Source organism: Pithys albifrons, chromosome 7 (assembly GCF_047495875.1).
Source record: "Pithys albifrons albifrons isolate INPA30051 chromosome 7, PitAlb_v1, whole genome shotgun sequence".
NCBI lineage: Eukaryota > Metazoa > Chordata > Aves > Passeriformes > Thamnophilidae > Pithys > Pithys albifrons.
The window spans coordinates 20274640-20301108 of record NC_092464.1 but is presented as its reverse complement, the minus strand read 5'-3'; the positions used below and the strand labels follow the sequence as shown (position 1 = coordinate 20301108).

At 36.6% G+C, this 26469-nt stretch overlaps 1 protein-coding gene across 1 annotated transcript in view; it reads left to right on the top strand.

The window, feature by feature from the left end:
- Positions 1 to 22940, top strand: part of MALRD1 (MAM and LDL receptor class A domain containing 1) — a 246509-nt gene extending 223569 nt beyond the window's left edge. Inside the window, exons 38-42 of the mRNA XM_071561243.1 lie at positions 10109 to 10191; positions 10280 to 10370; positions 20004 to 20079; positions 21811 to 21867; positions 22595 to 22940. Of these exons, the coding sequence (XP_071417344.1) occupies positions 10109 to 10191; positions 10280 to 10370; positions 20004 to 20079; positions 21811 to 21867; positions 22595 to 22696 (409 nt within the window). The 3' untranslated portion in view covers positions 22697 to 22940. The remainder of the gene's footprint in view (positions 1 to 10108; positions 10192 to 10279; positions 10371 to 20003; positions 20080 to 21810; positions 21868 to 22594) is intronic.
- The last annotated feature ends 3529 nt before the right edge of the window (positions 22941 to 26469 follow it).

Here is a 26469-nt window from a genome sequence, read left to right as displayed (position 1 = left end):
AATTTAACACAGACCATCCATTGCTTAAGCTTTTAATATAGTAATTTCACCTGGGCATTGTAGATTCATTCATAAAAAATATATTTAGAGAATAAACTGCACTGAAAAGCAGATTTGTGAACTGATTTTGCAATAAATATCTATTATTTCTTATCTAACTACTTATAGTGCAGATAATAAAGTAATGAGCATGTAGCACTATTAGTATTACCGATTAAAAGCAATATGAGCAAACATTAAAAAACAGAACAAATAAACAACACCTCTTAACTCTCCCACTCCAAAAATAAAAAAAACAAAACAAAACAAAACAACTAAAAACCAAACCCACAATCTAGCAAAAACAGAGCAAGAAAAGGATGGTCTCTGTAACATGCAGGCACTGTAAATATATTCTGATCTTTTATCAGGTTTTCTACTGATACATAACCCTGTCTGTTCTACCAACAGAACTGTCATCTAAGAAAAAAGCATTTTTTCTCTGAAACGAACAGGTTTCTTCTATAACACAGTGCATTATTTTCTAATTTTACTTAAATATGAAATCAGTGCTTTTTCAGAAAGCAAAATGAGTTTGCTACCAGCTGTCAAAACAGCAGCACAGTCAGCCTTTCTGTCAGGTCATTCTTAATCTTTATTCTATCCTCTAAAAGTTGTGACTAGGGTCTGTATTTGAGACATAAACATATAAAAAGTGTTTCCTAGAGGTTTATATTTCTTTGTCGCTTTGTCTCCTTGGCCTCTTTCTGTCTATATTATTCCCTTATTTGGAGTGTTCTTCAAGAGCAAATTAAGCATCAGCTCCAAATTCATGCTCCACAATGAGCAAAAGGGAAGGAGGGAAAGAATAAAAGAGAAACACAAGAAAGCAAGCCATGTAAGATTGGACAAAAAGGAAAAAAAACAAAGGAGGAAAAAAAAGAACTAGGAAACAAGATGGATAGGCAGGCTGGCATGAAGGACTGCTTCTTTACTGTAAGCTGATTTAAGCCAAGGCCTATATCTTCAGTGAACTTTTTCAGTTTGCTTCACCAGTTTAGGTGCTGCTGCACTGATACAGGCTTCTTGAGTAGGTTCACCTCATATTGTAAATGGTAATGTGTATTACTTCAGTCTCTAGGTTCCTTAGAGTAAGAGAAGATGGAGATCAGTTGCTCTTCTCATTAGTGAAATGCTCTATATGCCTGTCACATCACTTGGCATACCTGCGCCAAACTTCCCTCAGTGTTCCCGGTATCCCATATTTTGATTCTACTTCACAAAATGACTAATGTTGGTTTATGCAAGTTTAAAATGAGTTTTTTATGGAGAAGATCATTCATTCTGAGGGTCGTTTTTTACCAAGCACAACTCCAGACTCGAAGGCATGGAGAAAAAGCTCAGGGCTCAGTTGTAATTTGGACTCTGTTCTCCAGTCATCAGTAATCAATGTGCCTACTACATTGTTTCAAGCTGCTGCTTTCTCTGTTGAGTGAATGTCTTGTGTCATCATCAGTTAGAGACAAACAACACTCGTAGTTTGACCTTTGAATTAGGGTTGAAATACTGTCTTTGTCCTAGAAAAAAATTCATTCTAAAAATCCCTTTTTTTTCTGGAGGAATTCTTGAGATTTTTATTTTGTTTAATGGTTAGCTAAACAAATAGTCATTTTACTGCTGAATTTAGCACCAAATCCTTTCTTCAGTGTCAGGGACAGCTTCAGATTTATCCCACTGGAGCATTTAACTCAGTGATATAGTTGTGAAAAATCTGTTATCAGAAAACTACTATTTAAGAAGTTGGTGAAAGGTAGCATAAAAAAGAATGTAATCGTTTGAAATGGTGAATTTCAGGTCTGACCATCTGCTGTGAACACATATTTCTACTTCCTTGCTGTAGCTGAATATCTGAAATCTGTGTTATAAAATAGAGTGCGCATCACTTATCAACCTTCAATGAATTCTTCTGAGGCCTATTTCATTACAGAGTAAAGGCACAAAAGCAAATAGCACAGCAAATGATTTCCATATAGTTCTGCATTTCCTTATGGTAGAATTAAATACCCTGAAAAAATTCTGTCATGTGCAAGACTATCACAGTGGTCTGAAACAGGAAAAATTTTAGTGAAGCAATAAATAATTTGTTTTTCAAAACTGTGTAATTCTCAGCATAATAAATTCAAAATCTGAGTTTGTTCTGAGGTGGTTAGTGTAGAAGTCAGACAAGAAATCAGGCCAATCAGACAGGTTTCAGACACTGTCAGAGTTTCTTTAAAATTTAACCTCACATTCTCTGTGAAATATGAACTTTTTCATGTGTCAACTAATTTCAGTGAAATTTCCTCTGAGATTTTCCAATCCTCTCCATTTAAAATAATGAACATTAGAGAAAAGCATTTACCCTTCCCCATTTAATAACTGCTTTGCTTGCACCTAACAGGATATCATTCACAGGCTGTCAGTGATACAAAGCTCACTCCCATGCTCCTATTCTAACACCAGATGCTGCTTGTTTTTTGTTTCAACATTTAACAGCAAGCATGAAGGTGTTGCTCCTCTTGACTAACTGAAACAGCTAAACGTACCTATGTAATCAGAACTAGTGATTGTGATACTGTTACAGGATCCAGATGAGAATTGGTCTCCTTATTCCACATACTCTAAGCTTGTCTGAACTGCCTCTAGATACCTCCCTTTTCAGGTAGTTAACATCAGAAAAATTGAATCCCTCTCTAAACCTTTAAAATTGGCCAACGTAGTTTCATTGTGCTTCTCTATAAAAGGCAATTAGATACACTGACTGAGTCCTTCCTTATAATAGTTATCTTTTTCCAATTCCGCTCAGGCTGTAATTAGAACATCTCATTGTGACTATAACAGCAATGAGTAACCAGAGTCTGTCATGCTAGGGAACTGGGAGTAGCTCCCAGCACACCCTGGGAAAAAAGCTACATGTAAAGGATGATGATGCCAATATAAGATTTTTCTTCCAAATTGCCATCAGTTATCCCATTAAGCTCTACAGTCTCTAAAGACTTTCATTCTCTGTTTTGAGGGTTCTATCTAGTACATATCATTAAGTTCTTGGCTTCTAAAATTTGCTATGGCAAGAACTCCCTCAGGTCAGTTAAGAACTATGTGACAAATAGGTTTCTTATTATTAGTTTAAGATGTATTTCCTTTCAGTTTGATTGAATGTTTTAGAAGATAGACAGCAACACACAATTTTTCTTCCATTTACCATATATCATTTTGTTTACCTTCAGCATATCTTCTCCCACTCATCTTCTGTTTAAATTAAATCTGATCTTTTCAGTCTCTGCCATATGACTTTAATCATTGTAATCTCTAGTGTCTTCTATCTTATTTGTTATGCATCCTGCATGCTTTTATGATACAAAGTGAACCATTACTTTCCTTGAATAATCTATGAGGGTGCATAGATCTTTTCTCAGAGTACTTACATTTCATTTAGAATCTGTTTATACGTTGTATTGCTCTCCTTCATGTTGATTCATTTGTATTTGCCAGTTATGAATTTTAGCAGTTTTCAGAATAGAAGCTATATCTATTCTAAATCCTCAAATCTAGGCTGTTATTGCCATACAGTCACATTATATAATTCTATTCGGATATTAGGTAGCTTTTTTTTAGGGCCAGTAATGGGGAATTCTTGGTTTCCATGTTTCTCGCCACCTTGCTGTGCTACTGGAAGTTTACAGAATCTAAAGATCTTTAGAGTATGTGTGCAAAAGGATAACTACATTACTGAAGCAGAGGTTACTTCTTTCTCCGTAATGGAATGAAAAGTCACTGTTTTCATCACACTATTCAAGAATCTAGTGAAGCTTATTTTGTATAATACGGATTGCAAAGATTAGTGCACAAAGAAACTTCTACACTGATATAGCAGAGGGATGTAAAGTCTCTGTTTTGTCCAAAGAACTAGGTTGTGGGTTTGGTGGGGGTTTTTTCCCCTATGTTCTCTGTCGCCACTCCTGGAGCAGCCTGCACTCTAATACATGTGGCACAGCTCCCAGATAATATGAGCACTCATGTGTAATGACCCCCACATAATGTATTATAAACATAGCAAAAGTATTAGAAACATAGCAATGCAAAATCTGAGTTCACACAAAAGGTACTGGCTCAGTGCGTTGTGACAGATTCATAAGTACACTCTCTAAAGGATATTGCAAAGTGCACATTCATGCTCACAAAATTATATAACTACAATCATCCACATGTTATTACCTTAATCTATATACTATTAATAACACGTACACTAAATAGTTGACTGACTAACTTCTTGTCATTCTCAATATACACAAGCCATAACAAACTAGGTTTTGTCTATAAGAAATTTTTCAGTTAAAATAAGGGAAGCAGATGTGCTTTGATATTCTGAAATGAAGCAGTGTATCAGCCAGACATGTCCTTGTAAATTAAACCTGCCCTGACTGAACATCAGAAAACAACAGACAACTTCTCTAGTTTTTATTTTTTGTTCTGAATGAGATGAGCCGTAACTGCTGGCACAGGATGCAGCAACACAGGCAATGCTAAGTTCATTCCTCTGCATTACCAATATGTATATTAGGCAAAAAATTAGTTGGAAATCCTAGAAGCAAATTTGAGGGGTTAACATCCTGCCTTACAGGGTGACTTTACCACAAGAACTTTAACCGTAACTCTAACAGTAACCCTAACCTAGGAGTCAGGAGTGGAGAGAGGAGGGGGTCTGGCAGAATAGAGAGAAACAGGCCAGCCCTTTGTGGGCTGGCACCTTTCCTCTCTGATTCCTTTTCGAAGAGGAATCTTTGTCCATCTTCAATTCTTGCCTGAAAAATGGCAATTTCCCAGACCCACTGGTGCCAAGGAAGGACTGAGCTTTGTGCCAAGAGAAAAGGTGGCAGCCTTGGGCTCTCAGGTGCCAATGATGCTGCACCATTAACATTAAAAAAACACCCAAATCCTAATCCTAACACAAAAGAGAAGCCTAACCCTAACCCTAGCCCTAATCCTAATCCTAATCCTAACCGTAACTTTAACAGTAACCTTGCTAATAGCACAAGATATTTTGTCAGGCAGGATAGATTAGAATGTGCACTGTGATGGAAGTATTCAAGTGCTATTTTACCTGTCTTTCTCTGTTCCTCCTCCTGTTTTAACTATGAGGAATCTTCTGTCTAAATGGATTGCAGTGGCTATATCTGTATTTCAGATAAGCTTAAAACACATGTAAAATGTGATGTTGGTAATTAATCAAGATGTCGTTAGTCCAAGAAAATTAATTGTACATAAATAATATGGAATTTGAGCTTCATGGCTCAAGAGATAAATTCTGAGCTTTTTCAGAATAGTCTGTCTTAAAAATAAAATAGCAAAAGAAGATTATTAAGCAAGCTCTTCAAAGTTCCCATTACCCTGTTAATGAAGATTTAACACATAGCCCAGAAGACATGGTTGATCTGTACTCTGTAAGGTCCTTCCACCACATCAGCATTTGTGTATCCCCAGCTGCTCTCATCAGACAGGAAGCTAATTGTGACTTTGAAGAAGGAAGTTACCTGCCTCCCAGCTGAAAGCAAAGCAGGGTCCATGCACAGCAGTGGGTGTGCATGGACCCTGAGTGTTCTCCCTCATTAGGTGCACCTCAAGTGAACCATCTCTTGAGTGCATACACAGCCTGCTCTGACCTACCTGGAGCTGTTAGAGTAATTAAAGTTCACTTCAGGATTATGTGTATCAAGGACTGTACAGTAGAAAGGTGAAGTTTGACTTCATTTCCTCTAAAGTGTCCTTGTATTACTACTGTTATTCACATACTCTTTTTGCAATTACAGGCAAAGGATGAAGTCTGAGGGTTGAGACGATGTTATTGCAAAAGCATAGGGCTAGTTTTTCTGTGGCCTCAGCACAAACACCTAGGGAAACCTGTTCCATGACTATATATATATATATATATATATATATCTATATATAATATATAATCAGTATAAAAAAATACTATGCTCGCCTTTATCACCTTTTTTCCTGATACTTTTATTTAATTCCTTAATAAAAAGAGGGACTCTTCCACTTTTTTATCAGCTGCCTAGTCCTACATACATTGGACAGTGTGACGTCTACAGGAAATGTCACTGGAGTAGAAGAATGTAATTTCAACACCTACTTCACACAGTTGCAAGGGACAGCACATGCAGAAGGCCATGAAGCATCAGACTCAGAGAAGGGGGTACATGTACCTCATTCCTTAAGTAAAATAGGTTTGGGAGTTTGTTGTATAAGTTTTGCATAGAAAATCAAATATTTTGATTGGTTGTTTATGGCCTATAATGGATTTTGTTAAATATAAAATAATATATCTTGGTATAGCATTCTCAAACATAAAATATTCTCAGTTTTCTGGATTTCTTATCAAAACCTCCAATATCTTATAGAAGACCATGCCTAAAGTATTTTTTTTTTTGAAAATAGCCCTCTGCTTTCCAGTAGACTGGAATAACTGGAGTAGTTTGATAAGAATTATTTCTGTTTTATTTACATTCATGGTCTTATACCGTTATCTTCTCTTCTTCTCTAATGTAAGTTATTGACAGATATTAACGCCATAAATCTCATTCTATTCTCTCCTCTCAAATTAGAGAGTGAGTTCTTCACCACAGCTATGACTGTAGTCAGCTAGAGTTTCTATAAAGGATAGTGATAAAAGGAACAAAATCTTGCAAGATATCTATGAAACTAGATTGTTTTGACTATTTAAGATGAGTTTCCTTCTTTTCTGGGCACAAAAATGCTTGTCTTCATTAAAAACCAGAGGCAGTGTTTCTATCAGCTGAGAGTCAAGGATATTAATGACCAATTTTCCCATTTTTCTTGGAGCCTCAGTGAAAGTTGCAGCTTCTCAACTAGCTGTAACTCTTACTTTCTCAAGTCTTTTTGTTTTTTACTTGAGAAGGTGGAATTTTGTTAGTAATGAAAAAGCAAACTGTATAAAGAGTTGAAGAAACCTCCAAATTATAAAACAGATTTTTCTGATAGTCTATTTTTCCTTAGTGGCAGGGGTGATTGCTAATATTCCCTGTTCAAGTCAGAAATTAACAAATAAATTGATGTATGAAGATACAAGTAGGAACTCTTAACCAACTGATATATTCACTCTTCAAGTTTTGTGGGTTTTAGCACTCCTTTTCCATCCTTGTCTTTAGGTTTATCTATGCTGTCTTTGCTGTCCTCATCTTTCTTTCTTTGCCTCCTCCCTCTCCCTATAAATAGTCCCATGCTTCATGCTTTACACTACCTTTCCCATCATTTTTTTTTTAATTTGTCCTAATAACTTACCAAGTTTAAAGGTACTATCTTGTTCTACTTTAATGCGTTGTCTATTCTTTTTTTTTTTCCCAAGCAATGGCAGTGACCTAGATGGACACAGTGGAAAATCATTTCACTGGCCAAAATTGTATATGTTGATAATCTGACATAGATTCCTAAGTGATGTGTGTCATGTAACATAAAAAAGTACTGTTCAAATTCAGAGGTTTCGAGGGATATAAACAACCAACCTAAGGCAGTTAGTAGTTGATTACAAAACCTGTATGTATGCATGCTTAGGAACATAAACTAGTTATCTATATGAATAAAAGCTGCTGAAGTGTTTTATCCATAATTCAAACACAGCATGAATATGGGGAAATATTCAATCAATAAATGGAAACATAGCATATGAAGATATACTTAGTTATTTCTGGGTAGTAGAACTTTCCTATAGTCTTACCAGTAGACAGACCTACTTCATGAGAACTACCTCTTTGCAGTTCTGAACAATGCCCCAGTGGCTCCAGAGCAGCAGATGGCACCTCTCTTGCCTGGGTAGTACTTGTGCACAGCTGCAAATCCATTTTCTTATTCTTTCTTTACAGTCAAGTAAGTTCTGCAGTGAGAAGAAAGAGGGCAATTTTGGTTAAAAGCATTTCTAACTTGACAGAAAATTTGGCAAATTGGGGAAAAAGAAATTATACAATTGAGAGCAATCACAAAATTATTTTGATGGGTGATTACCACCAGATTGCAATGTTTCTACATGGATCCACAGAGCTTGGTATGAGCCCAGCTGCAGTTTGACATTTGTATAAAATCATCGGTCTGCATAAGAGAGCAGCTTATGAATGACATGATTTTTTGTAGTATGTTAAAGAAGAAGGAGGACCGAAGAGACCAGGTATCTTCTGTCACTGAATACCATAGATGTCCAGCTCACCCAGAGCTGCCAGATGAAATTATGCCATTTTTACTTAAAAGACATCATGTCAGAATAAACTACTGGCTCTGGTTTCAAAAGCTAGGCTTCATTAGTTATATCAATTACTGACCTTGAACAAGGTAACCCTTTAACCAGAGAAAACTTAGGTCTGTGGCATAAAATGAGTTAAATAAATCTCTCTGGGTCCACTGCATTTGGGTAGGGCTGCTACTTCCCTTATGGCTTGGTCTGTGCTTGCAATATTTCAATTGGTCACTGAGTTGTAACAGATCCTGCATCAGTTTCTTTTAGTTTCCAGGGAAGTCATGTTCTTCCTGTCATGTCTGAGACTGAGATACAGATCTGCTTTCTGACATGCCCTGTTCCTTTCAGGATTCTCCTAAATGTCACTGAGGCTGTAGGTTCTTGCTGCTGCTGTCATCCCACCCTTCCTCCCCCTACATCCACTACCCTAAGTCATTTTCTAGAAAAATGGAATACTCCCTTCCCTCTGGAATGCCTAGTTAGCTCACTGTGTAACTGCTAGGGCGAGGCACATAGGTAACCGTGTGCTAAACTTACCAAACAACTTAAGTTCTCTCACATGTTCAAAGAAAATAGCCTTCATGTAAACATTTAATTGTGTATATGTGAAGTTTTTTATCACACATTTAAGGAGAGGAAACCACAATTTCAAAATAGAAATTACTTTGTAATAATTGGTAACTATGAAAAAAATAGTGTATTACAATGAGAAAGAAACTCAATATACAATCCAGCCCATATTGTTTGTGAAACTGTAGAGACAAATCGCGAAAAATGAAAAAAATTTCCCATGCATTCAATATTAGTAGAACTGAAACTGGATTGCTACCATCATTCCTTTCTGATATTCCTTTTTTAAAAAGTTGAAAATTTATGGAGCTCGTAAACCACTAATCATGCAGATAAATGAAAATTTGGTAAAGTCAGCATGACACTCAGGGTGGGGTTCAGTCATCACTTGGGGTGCCTGAAATTTAGATGTCAGTATGTGGCTATCCCTCTAACAACCCTTTATAGTAGTTGTCATTTAGGGTTTGTACATGTAGGTGCCTACAGCCGTTTTGAGACTCCTCAGGCAGCACGTGTCTCAGCAAAGGCAGCCAGTCCTCACCAAGGTGTCCATGACCCTTCATTCTAATGGAGGAGGCCACAATAAAAGCAAGCAGACAAGAGCTATATCTAGACAAATTAAAATGACAAATGATACAGATTTTTTTGTAACTGTGATTAACCATCAGGCATCAAATTAAAACAGCAAAGCTTGTGTCATATCTTTTGTATTCTGGGAACTTCAAATCCAGACTAGATTTTACCAAAGAGCAACTTTGGGATAATTTTACGTGACTGCAGTTGTTATCTCAAATGTAGTGCTTTCGTTTTGAAGATGCATTTGTTGGAAAGGTAAAATTTTTACAAAAAAAATAGTAAAACAAAAGAGAGACAGATTTGTTGGGGAGAAGAAAACATCTTTCTTATCTCTAACTGTTTGTGTTTCTCTACATTAAGGTCACAGTTCCTCAACTCAGAAATGTATTTGTCTCACATGGGTAATACAGGGAAATTAGTCAAATTTCTTTTGCAGTGTGAGAACAATATGATGGCAATGTAGGCAAAGAAGCCAGTTCTAAGCTTTGAACTTAGTTTTATTTTTTTCTCTTCTAAATTTGTTTTGTGTATTTCTCACTTTATTCCATTATATTAACTTTGATGCTGCTCTTTGTGATTCCTGGATAAGCTTTAGTTGCTGGCAGAAGTGCTCAAATGGTTTGCATTTCCTGTGTGCTCATCACTGCTTATGATCCCTGCTTCTCCCTTTTCCAAAAATTCTTGTTTAATTCACAGCTGTGGAAAAGGATGGAAAGGAAACCGTTGCCACATGAGTGCTAAGCCTCTTCAGCCTTCAACTTCAAGTCTTCTACAAAATGGTGGGTCTGTAAAAAGAAAGAAATATCTTTCAATTCATTCTTCATGTGTTTTGTTTTACTTATTTCTGTCTTTGCTCTTATTTTGCAGATATTTGGATTGGGTTGGGTATTGGTTTCTTGCTGATTAAAATTACAGCTGCTGCCTTATATTTTCTTTCGAAGAAGAATGTGCCAGAAACGTAAGTGAAACTTTTAAAGCAGACACAAATATGGCACAAAACAATGGCTAACTGCCCAGTCTCATTGGTTTCAACTTTTAAATCTCCCCACAGTCTGTTTGTCTTCATATGCAACCCTAAGCAGAAAACCTAGCTTTGCAACAAAAGCTGACCCTAGTGGACCCTAGACTGGAAACAATGAGGAATGGCTTGACTGCTTAGAATGCTTTGATTGTAGCATTTATGAGTATTCTTAAATTATAAAATTCGGAGTTCAGATGGTTTTTTTAGGATATGGCTTACACTGACAATTCCCTGTTTCACAGATATCTTTCCTAGCCCTTCCTATCATCCCTCTCATAATCTCTGCTTTCTCTCTCTTCCCAAGTGTAAGATTTTTTTTGTTTCTTATTTTCCTCTAACACCTGTGTTGCTTCTCTGCCCATCTATTAACTTATTCTGCTAGATCCTTCTCTATCGGTAAGTACCTACCACTGTCCCTTCCTTCCTTTCAGCAATTCCTGTTCTGCGTTGTCTTGTCCATTTTCATGTTGTTAGATTTTCCTCACCCTTCATTTTCTTCTCCAGAATTCATCTTCAAAGCTGTCTCTTTTCCTTGAAACTTGTTCTCTGCTATGGACTTTTCTCTCTTTGGGGATGTTGTTATCTCCCAAACCATCCACTAAACCATGCAGACTCCTGTCCTGACATTATTGCTGCTGACATGTCTCCTATCACTGCATGCTCTGACAGGCAGAGCTGTCTATGGACACAGAAGCAAAATGTTGAAGCAGGAGCCTTTACAGGTCGTTCTACTGTTAATTGAGTGCACAGCTAAACCTGCTTTCTTTACATCTCCTTCCTCTTCTGTAAAACAGGAATAACATATTCTTATCTGATTTTATAGGGGCTTCAAGACTTAATTAATGCACATTAATATAATCTGCTAAGGCACACATAGGGAGAGACACCTCAGAAATGTGTGATTAGTTGTATTGTAAGAGCTGGTAGATTTTTGGTTTTGTTTTTCTTTTTGTAATTTCAACTGGAAAAAAGTTTAATATCTAAAAGGTTTGATGGTATTTTAATTAAAAAAAATTTCTTTCTTACACTACTTCTTCTATGCTCTCAGTGCTCCATTCTACCTTTTCCTTCCATAAATGTCTGCTTAAAGGTTACTGCACTGCCATTCATGTCTGTTCTACCCATGTACCTCTATTCAAGGAATAATTTTTCATTTCTTGTAATCATACATGCTAAAAAAAACCCAATCTTTTTTGTACCCTATTGCAATATGATGCCAAGCACTCAAGTGTACTAATAAGTATGTGTTAAAACAGGGATGAATGAGGATCTTCTTACTATGGCGCTAAAATATATGTAAGATGGAAATTTTTGTGATTACAAGTTTTGTCTATTAGGAACTGAAATTGCAAAATAATTTTTCCTGTGGTACAGAGCAAATTTTTTGTTTGTTTTCATTGTTTTTAATCATGTTACTTTGCATGTGAGTTAAAATGCATTTTATAAGCATGTTGCTAAAAAATAGTCTGGCTAATCAATGGCAATTTGATTGAAATTATAAGTTTGTGAAAATAATTACATCTAAAACTTTGAACTTGAGAAGGCAAGTTTAACCAGGCAGTTTGTCTCTCCTTAAACTACCTAGTGCCTACCACGGTTTGGTTGCAAAAATCACAGCTGGAAACATGGTAGTGAATTAAGGCAAATTATTCCTTAACTGCTTAATCAGTAATCAGAACTGACTAGTCAAAATGCAACCAATGTTACCATACTGAGGTTTGGATCTTTGAGATAAGGCTTTATAATAGGAAGTTATTTGTGTTTGCGTAAGTCTGTAAAATATACAATATGACAGCACCACACAGAGGCATGAGATTTTATTTAAGGATTTGATGAATGAGAGAAATTTAATAGGCACATAAATGATACTTTCCTACAATTAATTTTCTCTTCAAGGCTTGTGGCCACTTTTAACCCTCCTGGATCATGTTGTTTTCTAGAAGTCATTAGGCACTAGAGTCACTCTAGGGAAGACTTCACACACTTGAGGCCATATTTACTGCCTTTTGATAAATTCTTTTTCTAGTTTTTTTTTAAGAATTTCTATTAGTATCTCCTCTCCCTGGTGATACAGAACCACACATGCAGGCATTGGCAGATGGTTATCTAGAAGCATAGTAAGAGTTGCAGGTGGTAGCTCCCAGGAAACGGCACAGGAATGTGAGCAAGAGCTAGAGAAGAAGTTTCACTGTTTTTTTTCAGCAGAAAAGCAGGTATCAGGCAGTAGGGGCAGGCTGGAGACCCCTTGGAGAATTGCTGACAAAGAAGTTGTCACTAACAGTGGTGAAAACCTAAGAATTACATTTGTTCCCCTTTTTCTTCACTGGAAAGACTAATAGTGTCTTAACCCCTCCTTTCAACATAGAAAGGATACCCCACTTCCCCTTCACTCTCTCCCTTGCCTTCTTTTGCCAGAATTTAATTTCTGATCTGCAGGCTTTAAACACTCCAGTGACTGAGTGGGATTTACTGGAAGTCATCATGTAAGTTTATTTCTTAATGGACAAAAGCAGCTGGCTACAGGGCTTGGCAACAGTGCACTTCATTACCATGATGACATTCAGATATGCAAGCTACTTCCCTGTTTCCAGCTGGGATATGTGAAACTTTTGTATAGAAACTCCAAATTGGGGAAAGTTTAAGAAAACTTACAAGTTTCTTGCATTCCTGTTTTCACTGAAGAGATGATTTTCTAGTCGAAAAGGGAAGGCTGCCAGTTACTCCACTCTATCAGTGACATCTGTCCTTATTGACCAAATAGAAGCAAAGCTTCATTTTAGCTTCAATTTTATTGCAGATTCCTTTTCATACTTCATTTTACTTTGAAAAGTTAGGATATGAAAAGTAAGTGACTTTCTGTCCAGCCAAGATATGCTTTTTTGCTATTACCTTCAAAGAAGTCAATGTCCCTGGATCCTTTCAGTTTGTTTCTTTCCTATTCTTGATCTGTGCCATCAGATGCAAGGCTAATGTACCTCAGCTATTATCAGTCCTGTCAATCTTAATGAACACTCTACATTAAATTTTCCAAAGCATATCAAAAATGCATCTTGCCACACAGGCAACAGAGTGAAAAACTGAGGTGCTCTGAGTAACTATTTTAAAGTGATAGAAGATCACAGGGGAAAAAAAAGGACCCATAAACCCCTTTTTTGTTCCGTCACATAACAGACTCAATTGCATCACTCCAAAATTTGCATTTAAAGACCTCTAGCAACATGAATTTGATGGCATCTTCAGGCAATCTTGATACCTTGGGTAGAAAGAAGTTTACTGTTGGAAAGTTATTTTTCTAACTAATGATATATCTGTTTACAATTTAAGTTCATTCCTATTCACCATGGACATTAACAGAACATTCCCTTCCTACTTGGAAAAAGCTGTTCCTGTTCTTGAATTCAATTGCCATGCCTCCTTGCAGGCTGCTTCCTACAGGCTAAAAAGCTCAGTGCTTTTTGCCTTTCTCCATAGTTAAGGTTTACTAATGATGATTCCCAGCTTCTGTTGCCAGACCTTCTGCAATTAGACTATACCCTTCTGGAGGTCTGGTGTGGAGGAACAGGTAGTGTGTTCCAGGCAACGCTCTCCAAGTGAATCCAAAGGGCTGCCAGAGGTCATTGCTGGCTATGTTTCTGTTCCTATATCCCAAAGTGATAAACAGAATGACAGTATAATGATATTTATTGAATAATTTTCAGCTTGTGAACTGAAACAGAGACAGATACTGTTCTTGTAAAATGGGAGAAAAATGTGCCATTTTATGAGAAAAAGAAAACCAAAATTTGGAACCATCAGCCGTAATTGTTGTGTGGGAGTTGGTGTATTAGTCTAATGCTACTCAAAAAGTCCAAAGTGCAGACTTCAGAAACTGAGAGAGAACAGCACATTAACAGTCTAATCAAACATCCAAGTGATTTGTAGATGATTGTTGATGCAGCTTCTGGAAAGTCTTCTCTCCTTACATCATGCCTCCTGTTTCTTCTGTGGGATGTGCAAAATACAGCCTTCTTCTGCGAGTCTAAATTTAGTTGAAAAGATTTTATAAATATTTTGGAAATTGAGATCTTTAGGTTAGTTTCTGTTTAGAATTGAAGCTTTAGAACATCTATAAAGAATCCTTTAAAGGGATTATTTTAGTTAGTAGCTTAATTGTAATTGAATCTTTGGTCCTCTAGGATTTTGTCACTGTTGTTATGGTCCAGATGATGAGCATTCTTCCAGTATTATATTTCCTACAAATTTGTGTCCTGTATAAAAGATTTATTTTTTCTTTGAAAGGTACATTGAAAATTATGAGCTATTGCATCCAAACAAATGAAATCTAGATAGTTTAATTTCCATTAATAAGCATTATGTTACTTAGCAGTTCCCTTTTAAACTGGCATGCATTTTATGGAGCATACAACTGAACTTCCTCCTGTCTCTGTGAAGTTGTAGAGGAGAAACCCCTAACAAGGCAGTATTTTTTCCTACTAAACAACAGAGATGAGGTTAGCAAAGCTATGACACATTACCTCATGCCAAGATGAATAAACCTCTCCTTTCCATTTGTGGTATTTCTGGTTATGTTAGAAACCCCAATTCTTTCTGAACTGCTTTACTCACATGTTTGAGTCTTTTTTTTTCTTTAACTCTTCTGTGCTTGGCATTTTTAGCCCTAATTGTTTCCTGCTTGGTAGAGTCTTCTGAACCTAAAATTTATGAGTTTTCCTCACAAATGATATTTATAAACATTTACCTTTGATCAATTGGACTGTAAGTTTTCAAGCAATGAATTACTCTTGCCCTTTGATCACAGTAGCAATACATGTAACGTTCTTTCCACTATGAGATCTTGTGATGGGCATATTGCTCTCTTCTGTAGCAATAAGCTATCATTTTCTATCAGGGCAGTTTCACTTAGGGCAAGTATCAGCAAGCACTGAAGGAATGAGCTTAACTCAAGCCACTACAATACGTTTAGTTAAACTGTCCAATCAAGCAGTTTAAAATGAGGATGTAAACTGATGACCAGATAGCAAAAGTCACCCCACTGACTAGTACTGCACTTTTATGCCTTCCTCATCTGTATCTATATTGTGACAGAGAAGAGAAGTGGACATATCACTGCTTTTCTCTAATAAGGGGAGCTTCATATTTCTGATAAACTAAAAGTCTGCAGTGTTGTGTTTAATTATAGAAATGCATGGACAACATGTAAAGCAATGAGACTATGTCACCTTAGCTCTCAAGCATGGACTTCTTAGTAAAGCTTTAAATACTGTCTCTCTCAGAATCCTTCTGGACAAAATATGTAGCACAAAGCTGGATAAACATACTAGGGGCTGGTGAGCAATTGGCTCACAGGTCGAGCACAGAGGATAATAGGAAATGGGGTAACATCCGCCTGGCCACCTGTCACTAGTGGGGTTCCACAGGGCTCCATTTTAGGCCCAGTGCTCTTCAACATCTTAATGAATGACCTGGACACAGCACTAGAAGGGATACCAAGCAAATTTGTAGATGACAGAAAAGTGGGAGGAGCTGTTGACTCCTTTGAAGGCAGAGAGGCCCTGCAGAGAGACGTCAATAAATTAGAGGACTGGGCAATCACTAGCCATATAAAGTTCAACAAAGGGAAGTGCCAGGATTCTCTACCTGAGATGGGGCAATCCTGGATGTATGTACAGACAGAGGAATGAGATGCTGGAAAGCCATGGAAAAGGACCTGGGAGTCCTAGTCGATGGCAAGTTGACTATGAGCCAGCAGTGTCCTGGCAGCCAGGGGGGCCAACAGTGTCCTGGGAGCATCAGGCACAGCATCACCTGCCAGGTGAGGGAGGGGATTGTCCTGCTCTGCTCTGCACTGGAGCAGCCTAACCTTGAATATTGTGTGCAGGTTTGGGCATTGTAATATAAGAAAGATATTAAGCTATTGGAGAGTGTCCAAAGGAGGGCAGTGAAGATGGTGAAGGGCCTTGAGGGTAAGCCGTATGAGGAGTGGCTGAGAGCACTTGGTCTGTTCAGATGGAGAAGAGGAGACTGAGGGGAGACCTCACTGCAGTTACAGCTTCCGCGTGAGGGGAAGGCACTGATCTCTGCTCTCTGGTGTCCAGTGACAGAAACCAAGGGAATGGCCTGAAGTTCTGTCAGAGGAGGTTAGGTTGGATATTAGAAAAATGTTCTTCACAATACTCTCAGGCACATGAAGATGGTCCTGTGCAGGGCTGGGAGTTGGACTCCATTATCCTTATGGGTCCCTTCCAACTCAACATATTCTGTGATTCAGGCAGTTACCACCTCATCAGCTGATGGATTACAGCACTTGTGTAAACATGTGATTAAATTTTCACTTGTATATTTTTGAGGTCTTCTAAGTCATTTGAAAATATTTCAGAATGTTTAAGCGTAATTATCGGTATCCCTTAGAAAGAATTGATTGCTACATTCACAAATGGGGATAATTGTACATGCGTTTGTATAAATACATTCATATATATACATCTATGTGCATATATGTGTAGGATATGTTACATGTAAAGCAGTATATGCAAGGTGATTTTCAAGTTCTGCTTTGGCAAAAATATTTTTAAGAACAGCAGTAAACTTAAGAAAGCTCATTCTCCACCTAAATTTTGGTGCATAAATTCAAGCAGTATCCATATTTTGGGCCTTAGAATTCTCATATCCTTTAGATTAGGTGACAAACACATACATTCTTTCATGTTTCAGATCTAAAGTGGATAAACACCTGAAATCTGCTGAGCAGCCTAAGCAAGACTCAATTTTCATACTTGAGAAAACCTCACACATAGACAGGACCAATTTCAGCACTAAACACAGCAACCACAAACATGCTGTTGAAGAACTCAGACAACACTCTTTTTGGTGCCCACAGTTTGGCACAATAACCTTCTAGTTAGTTATACTCCTTGCAGAGAAAACCGGAGATCCATGTTCAACATCCTCCTGCCCTCAGGACAGATTTAAGTACTCAGCATGTTCTTGCCCAATTAAACTGTATACAGACCTTGCACAAAGTGCTTAAGTTTAATGGGGGAGTGGGGGATGATAGAGAGTCAGGCCTGTCCCTGTCCTTATCATTTGCTATTGGTACAGTGCTGAGAGCTGTGTGACATGGGTTGCCTTTTGGAAGTATCTCCACTGACTGTAAGCAGAACTGATGTGCTTAATTCCGTATCATGCTTTTAGGTCTTACAGTTGGTTTGTGATGTCGAAGTGAGACACCGGAATTAAGGCATGCAAATCTGACCCTTTGGGCACTAGTTTAGAAGCAAAGCCAAACTCCTTGAAAACTTCTCATCTGAGTTTGCTTCTGGCCTCAGGTTTTGTCAGCCATGTTTCATTTTTGAGTAAAAAGTATATTCTGTATATATTTTCTGGACTTTATTCAGGAGGATTAAGATGCAAATAGACACTTAGGATGCATATAAATAATTAATGTATTATAGCTTCACTAAAATAACTAAAAGATCATGATATCATGATTTATTACAGTTAAGATTAAGATCAAATGAAAAACTCAACGTTGAAATATTCAGCTCTCCACATTGTTGTGTTGTGCCAGGTAATCAAAATAAATTATGAGACTGGCATTAGAAGCAATTACTTTCTGACATTCTTGATGTAAAATAATTTGTGGAGATGTGTCTGGTTTAGTCTAAAACCCAAACTTAGTGTCTTATGCTGATTTAACTCATACAGTCATATATCTCTGTAGCCTACTTGTGCCTTCCTCCTAAGCAGCCATTCTGGTTTCACTTATTTGCAAAAGAGATCATGCAGTGTGTCTCATCTGTGGCTCTCTCTGAGGCACAGCTTCCCTTCCCAACACTTCCATCAGCTGTGCTTTTGGGACTGTTCTTGTCCCTCAGTCCTGCCTACCACAGAAACCCAGAGCCTGTCTATCATCTTCTAGGAAGACATTGCTTCAACTACCAGCAGGAGCAGTTTAGGAATAGAAACACTTTTTAATAAAAGAAAGTCTGTGTCTCCATCACCAAGATTGATGGGAAGATTTAGGAAAATTTTTTCTTAGAATACTGTACAAATACTGCTTTCTATGTACACAAAGGAGTGCCTATGCTTTTATTCTTAAAAACTGTGGGAAGAAAAGACACAAAAAATAACACATCTCTTCAAAAGCAAAAATTAGTTTCCACTTCATTCTTCAGTAATTTTGACTAATAGAGCTGTTGCTTTTTATATGGTCTTGGAACAGTTTTGATGATCCTGGGCCTCTCACTACAAGAAAAATGCTGAGGCAAGTCCAGAGAATAGGGAGAATAGGGCAACGAAGCTGATAAAGGGTCAACAGCTTAAATCCTATGAGATGGTTTGGAGTTGAGTCCTATGGAGTTGTTTAGCCTGAAGAAAAGAAAGCTCAGTGGGGACCTTATCACTCTGTACAACTCCTGAAAAGAAGGTTGTAGCAAGGCGGGGGTCAGTCTCTTCTCCTAAGCAACTAGTGACACGATGAGAGGACGTAAACCCAAGTGGCACCAGGGGAGGTTCAGGTTGGACATCAGGGAGAATTTCTCCACAGAAAGACTTGTTAAGCATTGAAGCAGACTGCTCATGAAGGTGGTGGAGTCACCATCCCTGGAGGTAGAAAGGACTGGACACAGCACTTAGTGCCATGGGCAAATTGACAAGGTTATGATCAGTCAGAGGTATGACTGGGTGATCTTAGAAGTCTTTTCCAACCTAAATGATTCCGTGTCTTCAAACATTGTTAAATATTAGCAACCAGCTATCTATAAGGGAAAAAATTAGATGTAGGCAGAAAGCTCCAGCCCCATTCTGCTTTTGCAGAATTAATAGGCTTAACTGCACAGGTCATAAGTGCTTCCAAAGAAAATGGAATATGTGAAAATCTCTATCAGGAAAGCACATCTTTGAACCTGTAATGGATATGAGACCCCTAATTAGCAAAATTTGTCCTAGTCATCTATTATAAATTGTTTAAAGCATTGTGTTCATTCACGAAACCTTTGTATTTCATTACCTTCAGTGATTATTTTCTGGCTCTGCAGCAAAAGTTATGGGTTGCTTCTATAGATTGAAAACTAATATTGATGATTTTGACACAAAATGCAAGTTCTTTCCCAACTGGAAAAACAGAGTACTTATAACAATTATATAACTAATGTGTTCTTGAACTTGGATCCTAACACCATATTAATTACTGAATTGCTATTGTGATAGTGGTGAAACACAGAAAGAACATTATCACAGGTAAACAAATTATAGCAATGTAACTTTTAAGGTAATATCATGTTGTATTTAATACATAGCACTGTACCTGCATTTTATGAATACTGAATAGTTCTATGCGTATCCAAAAGAAGCAACATTTTTAACAGCCACAAATGTAAAATTAATATTTTAACCTACATATTATTTATACAGAATATTGGACTAAATTCAGTAGAGCTCAATCAGAAATATATTTAGTCATCTATTATTTTTTCCTCAAGTCTTTTCAACTTGAAACTCTTTGCTTCTTTGACAACCTGTGTGATATGGAGGTGTTTTTTTCCTTTTTTTTTTCCTGCTTGACTTTTCAAGGAAAATACAGGAAACTGCTAATGCTTCATTTGCCAATCCATTGTACAAAGACCTTAGTTCATATGAGAAAGTAAAGGTAAGTAACAATAGCTGCTTCTGTATGTTCAGAAATTGTGAGGTTGTGGTCTTCAAATAATTTTCTATTAAAACAAACAGTGTAATCCCTCACTGAATGCTATTTAATAAAAGACGTGAGAATTAATAATTGATGCACTTTCAAAGCATAGGAAGATTTGAAATCAGCTCAATTTTGTAAACATTTCACTGTTATGACAGTGGGCTGTTGATTCAGATGGGAAAAAAAGAGTTTTAAATGAAATACATTAACCACGTGGATAAGAAAAAGTTCACTGGGACTTGTCTAATTTTGCTTCTGGAAAAAAACCCCAAACAACAGAACCAAAACACCAACTTCCCCCACTTCCTCCACCAGTAAAAAGAAGGAAAAAAACCCTACAAAAATAAAATAAAAACAAGCAGAAAAAACCAAACAAAACTCTTCCAACAAAACAAACACCAAACAACAGAAACATACCAACAACAATAAAAACACAAAATGCATCATTCAGCATCCAAGCTGCCTTTACACCCTCACTGAACATTAATAAAACATTTTATAATATTTCCCGGTACCTTAAATGTGCAACACAATTCCCATCACTGCAAAATTCACGCTGACTCTAAACAAACACTTGGTCACACATTTCCCTAATATATTTTGTTGATCATAATTAAGAGACTTATAGAGTAACAAAAATTTTTGAATAAAATATACATCTAAAAGTGAACATATTACAGCAAAAGATTTCAAGGCAAAATTTAATTATCAAATTACAATATCTAAAATTTAGGTTTAACAAGAGAAATTTATATTTAAAAAACAAATATGATTGACTTAAAATGCAGACATCTCTGATATTTTGTTTATAATTAAAAATAATATAGATAAAGCACCTTGGAATAAAAAGGAGAAAAAAAATGTTTAAAATATCCTTCCTGTCCTCATTTTGATACTACTCTTATTAGCACTGAAAGAACTAGGCCTGATTTGAAATAAAAAATAAAACTTCCTTGTCCTTTGCACAGTCAATAATGTAAGAACCCGCTGTGACTTTGAATAGGATTAACTATGACATGCCATTTACTTTCTATAAAAGGGTCCTTACACCTGATTTTAGAGACATTAGATCAAATGAATTCACTTACAGGTTGGAGTTTGTGCGAGCTCCAAGTTGGAAACATTCCCATCACAATCATATCCAATTTATCAGGACATTTTTATTTTAGTTAAAATAGATTCCTGACAGGCTTCATTTAATAGCAAGTTGCAAAACAGAAGCACAGCAGCAGGAGAGACATTTTCATGGAAGACAGCCCCAGGCATTGTGATTGAAGTCCAGTCCTGTACCAGATTTTCCTCTATTTTTTTAAAACTAGAAAAATACATATTTACACCAATTTTTCCTTTTAAAAGGAAAACAGAAGTTATGAATTTTATCCATCTGATGGAACTTAAATCTGAATGGATATGACAAAACATGACCAAAAGGTCCTATCTCCAGCTGCATACCCACAAGTTATGCACTTGTGGGAGTCTCTAGGTTTCATAAATAAAGAACAGTTCTGGACCTTTCTGAATACCAAAACCATGTGAGCTTAGCACTGCCACACTCTTACCTATAACATCACCTTGTAATTTTGAATCCAAAGAGTGTGTTAGTCAGGAAGCCACATTGAAAAATATTTACAGAATATTATTTTCAGCTCACTAAAAATACTCTGAATCCTTTTTCTTTTCTTTTTATAGTCTCCTGGGTATGCAACCTCACCTGCTGTTCAAATCAGTGTTTCTCCATGGCATGAGGTATGTAATAACATATTTCTAGGGCATATGTTGAGCTAGTAAATGGAATTCATTTGCAGATGAAAGGAAAAAATGTCACTTTAAGTCAATAGCGTATTGCTACTCATAATATTGATACCTCTGGAAATTCGAGAAAGATGAACAGGTCTGAATTGGTTGGAAGGTACCTCATAATAGCAATTTTATTAATGTTGTTTATCATAGCTACTTGTTATACCATGCAGTAGTGCAACATATTCCAGTACAGGCAGCTGCTGAACAAAATTTTCAGAACTACAGAAATCCTTACCCAGAGGATTCATATTACCTCTTTTCTCATACATTCCCCGTTCAAGAATATTAGAACCAGTTATTTAGATTACAAGACCATTTACCAAAATCAATGACCCTGAAATCACACTACTGTACACAGATTCTCCTTATATAATACTATATGTGTGTTAGAGCAAGAGCTCTGAAGACAAGAAAAAAAAAAGGTGGAAACTGATGCAGAAGAAGGTTAGATGATTTGATCAGGTATACGTGGCAGAGAGTTTTTTCAGTGGATCTATGCTAATTTTTATCAGCAGGAAGCCTGGTCTAAAAAAGCTCAGATATTTTATAGTTTTCTTTGAATTTATCATCTTATGTTACTTCTGTAATGAATCTACAGCCATCCATTTGTGCATTTTCACAAATGAACTGAATTACTTGAATTTTGAATTTCATTCTATCTTTTTTCTTTCAGTATCTGTTTAATGAAGATGTGAATGCTACGTCCTTTCCAAATCCCCTCTATGGTGCAGCATCAGAAGACTTGGAGAAATTATGTAGTTCCCTGAAAATATAAACATAAACCAGGACCAATATTGGTTACAAGTCTTTGCCTGAAGACTTGCTCTAAAATCTGAGATTATGTCATGATACTGTAGTGTTTGCAATATGAATGAATAACTCTTCACAGAATAACTCTTTTATTAAAATAATTATGTTCAGAAAGTAACTTTATATTAAAAATGGACTCCATATGTAAGTAAAACATAATTATATATAGTCTTCTGTCATTTCTGTTGGTGCAGAGATTGATAATTATAACCATGATTCACTTTACATTTGTGCATTTTAAATTCCAGTGTGTTAATAAAATGTTTAATCAAATCCAGATTCATAATTTTACATCTGTTATTTGAAGAATATTCACTTCAATATTTCAGTAATTTTGCATTAGAAAGGGATTTTAACTGACTCCTTTAGTGTTCCGAAAAGTAGAAGCAAAAGAAAAGTCTTCATATAAATAGAAACATATCAAGGTAAATCAACAGTGGTTGTGAATCATGGATTTGCATATCAGCTCATCATGTGATTCATCAATGTGATGTACCAGCACATACACTTACTATTAAAAAGTGTGTTTATTACTAACCTTGATAGCTGTATCTCACCAAATTTTCCTTTGGTTAGCTCTGTAGTTCTACAGCGCTTACCACAGTGCTCCTGATAAATTTAGCTTGGTGGTTGACACAGTGTGGAAACTAGCATGTTTAGGAAACCTATTTCTGCTGAATAGGTTGGACTCCCACACAGCTGAAACTTGAGAAACATGAGAAAGATATTGAGAAGAATTCTGGATTGCCTCGTGATTTTGATTGTCATCCTCTGTGGTACCAGGCATAACTTGTAGCAGTGTTTACATTTTAAATAACCTGACAATTTGTAACCTTCCATAATGCCCACTTGTGTTATGTGATCACCTTTTTTTAGCTTGAAGGCTTAAGTGTTCCTGTTGTACATGTGTTTTCTCCCTTACTTTATTTCTACAGCATGCTTAATGTTAAACCCATTGTTGTGTTTCAAAGTAACTAATTACAAATTTCATAAAAACAGCCATTTGCACAGTAGACAGTATCTATCTCTGTTAATACCTTCATTCAGGGAAGGCTGAATTGCTTGATATTTATTAGACTTTTGAGACCACAGATAGAAAAGCACATTGAAGCCTTGCTTCATTCGATCATGCACAGGACTTCTTTTGGTTTTGGTTTGTTTTGGTATTCTTTCACTTTTTCTTCATAGCATAACCAGAGTCTATCTTTCTATATATCGATACACTTTTTTGCTTGGGGCCAAAGAACTATGTTTTAACTTTTTAGTCTGACTGGCATATTGTTTCATGGGTAGAAAAAGTAACAAGGCATGATGTTTACCCATCATTCTCTCATATCTTTCCAGCATTATGCTCATAAGTGCCTCTCTGCTGCATTGTAAAGCCTCCTGTTTCACTTTCCCCTATCTTCTGTAACCCATTCTAGTATCTTCATTGCTTCCCCAACCTTCACAGCCCACCCAAAAACTTTGTCTCTAGAGCTGGTTTCCTTAATGTGTTCTAACTACAAACTGAAAAAGAAGCATCGATCTCTGTCAACCCAAAGCCACCTGTGTGCTGATCAGGTGCTGCACGTGTGGCTGCTTGGCTGGTTGGCAGCACAGGTGACAAACTCACTGCAACTGCTCCTTCTCCATGTCCTGAATTTGTATGGCTCTCACCTGCCCCACTGGTACTTTAATGAAACTGCTCGGAGCTTGATGTCTTTCATACACACTCCTACCTTAAGGCCGAGTTAACCTGAAAGTTTCCAAATGTTATTCATTAAGGTTTTAAATTAGGAGCTGTGGCAAAATGATCACACATACTGTTTCCTTTCTGAAACAAGATTGGTAAGACAGAAACATAGAATATTCTTACTATACTTGTACCTATTAAGACACAGAGAATACACTTGATCCAGCAAAGTGCCAAGTGCCTCCAGCTCCTGAACTCTGGAATTTTGATAAATCTCTATGAGATGATAGATCTTTGCATTATGAACAGGCATTGGACATCCCCACAAGGTCAAGCCCATGTACTCAATTTCCCATTTATTCTGCAACAGACTAGCACTGTTTGCAGAATTTCATATGCTATATCTCAGTTATGCCATAGTTCTTAAATATCCATTCATTGTGTCACACTATTTATATCTGTAAAAAAATGCAATAATGAAAAGGATAAGGTTAATAATGGTAGAAATTTATCACATTCTCCCCTATGAAACAAAACATATTTATTTTACTATTAATGGTACTCATATTTTAATGTCCCAAATAAAAGCATATGATTATAAAGAATTATTGTAAAAGAACTCAAATAACATCATATTACTCATCAGTAATTTTCTCCTAGGAGAGAACTGTGATTCTTTTGGATTATAGCTGAAGCAAGATAGGCCTTTCACCAAAATAATTTTCCATTTTTATAATTGAAAGAACTTCCATAAAGAAAGTATTAAAATTCAGACTTTTAAACTTCTTGAACTTCAATTTTTAAAAAAATCTTATTATTTCACTAGGAAAAAAAGATCTAATTATATTCATTGTATGGTTATTGTCTCGGCAGACTAGCAGCTCCAGACTTAAATATTTAAGACAAAAATTATACTTTTTATTTTATTTTTTGAAACTTTTCAGTACTTTGAGCCAAATTCATAGAATTCATATTTTCAGTTATCCTTGCCACAATTTCAGTTTTCAAATCTAAACAAAAAGTATACAGTAAATATACAGAATGTAAATACACATCAAAAATATTGTTTAAGCTTTTTACATAGTTTCCTTACTCCTCCCAGTTAATAACAGCCCTTGACTAAATATCCTCTGTAAGCTTATGCTGCTACTGTCATAAATTCTAAGTAATAAAAATGAATTGTTTCCAAGTGTCCTATTTCCTGGGAATAATTTAGAAGATGGATACTGTATACAGATGATAAATACTGTACTTGGTCTAGTTAAAACATGCTTGTAAATTAATGATCCAAGGTAACAACAGACATAAAGACAAAACTTTAACAAAACCTAATACCAGATTCAGTGTACTCAATGTGCTCTTCTCAGAGTTTTTTGCTCCCAAAGTCTCACAATCATAAAGAATTCAAGCAAGAAAGTCTCTTAGTTTTGGCTAATCTTCAAAACAAGACATATTTATGGTACACATCAGCAATCACACAAAGATAACCAGATCTTGTCTTAGAAAGGGTCACTGTATTTGCAGCTTATTCCAATACTTGCTTTGACATCTGCCATTGGCTACTATTCTGCAGTTTTAGAAGCAGTGTTGAAAGAGAACAGGATCTTCTGTTTACAAAACTTTAAGTACACATGTGACTGTGTCCTCTCTCTCCTCTTGCCACCACTGAGGGGCTCAGGGCTTGCTCAGAGCCCCGCGTTCGGCTCAGTGTTTGCACTCTTGCTGCTGTACCAATGTTTCATACTGTTGTTCTGTGTCTCCATGTTTTCATGCATCTGCTGGTTATTATAATGGAGTTGCCCACACAGGTAGTCCAAGTGTTTGTTTATGGTGACTTTCTCTCATCCTTGCCCTGTTTTCACCAATAGCCTGATATATATGAAGGGGATAAAGCTGGTCAACCACACAATCTAATTTTGAAGTTACTCTGGTTTTGAGTTAAAGGATGGGTTAGGTGGCATCCAGAAGTCTTTTTTGACCGAAATGTTCTTGTTCTTTGATTCCATGGCGTTGGTGGCACCAAGTTCCTTCTTGACAGCACTGTCGTCATTAAGTTCTGTCTT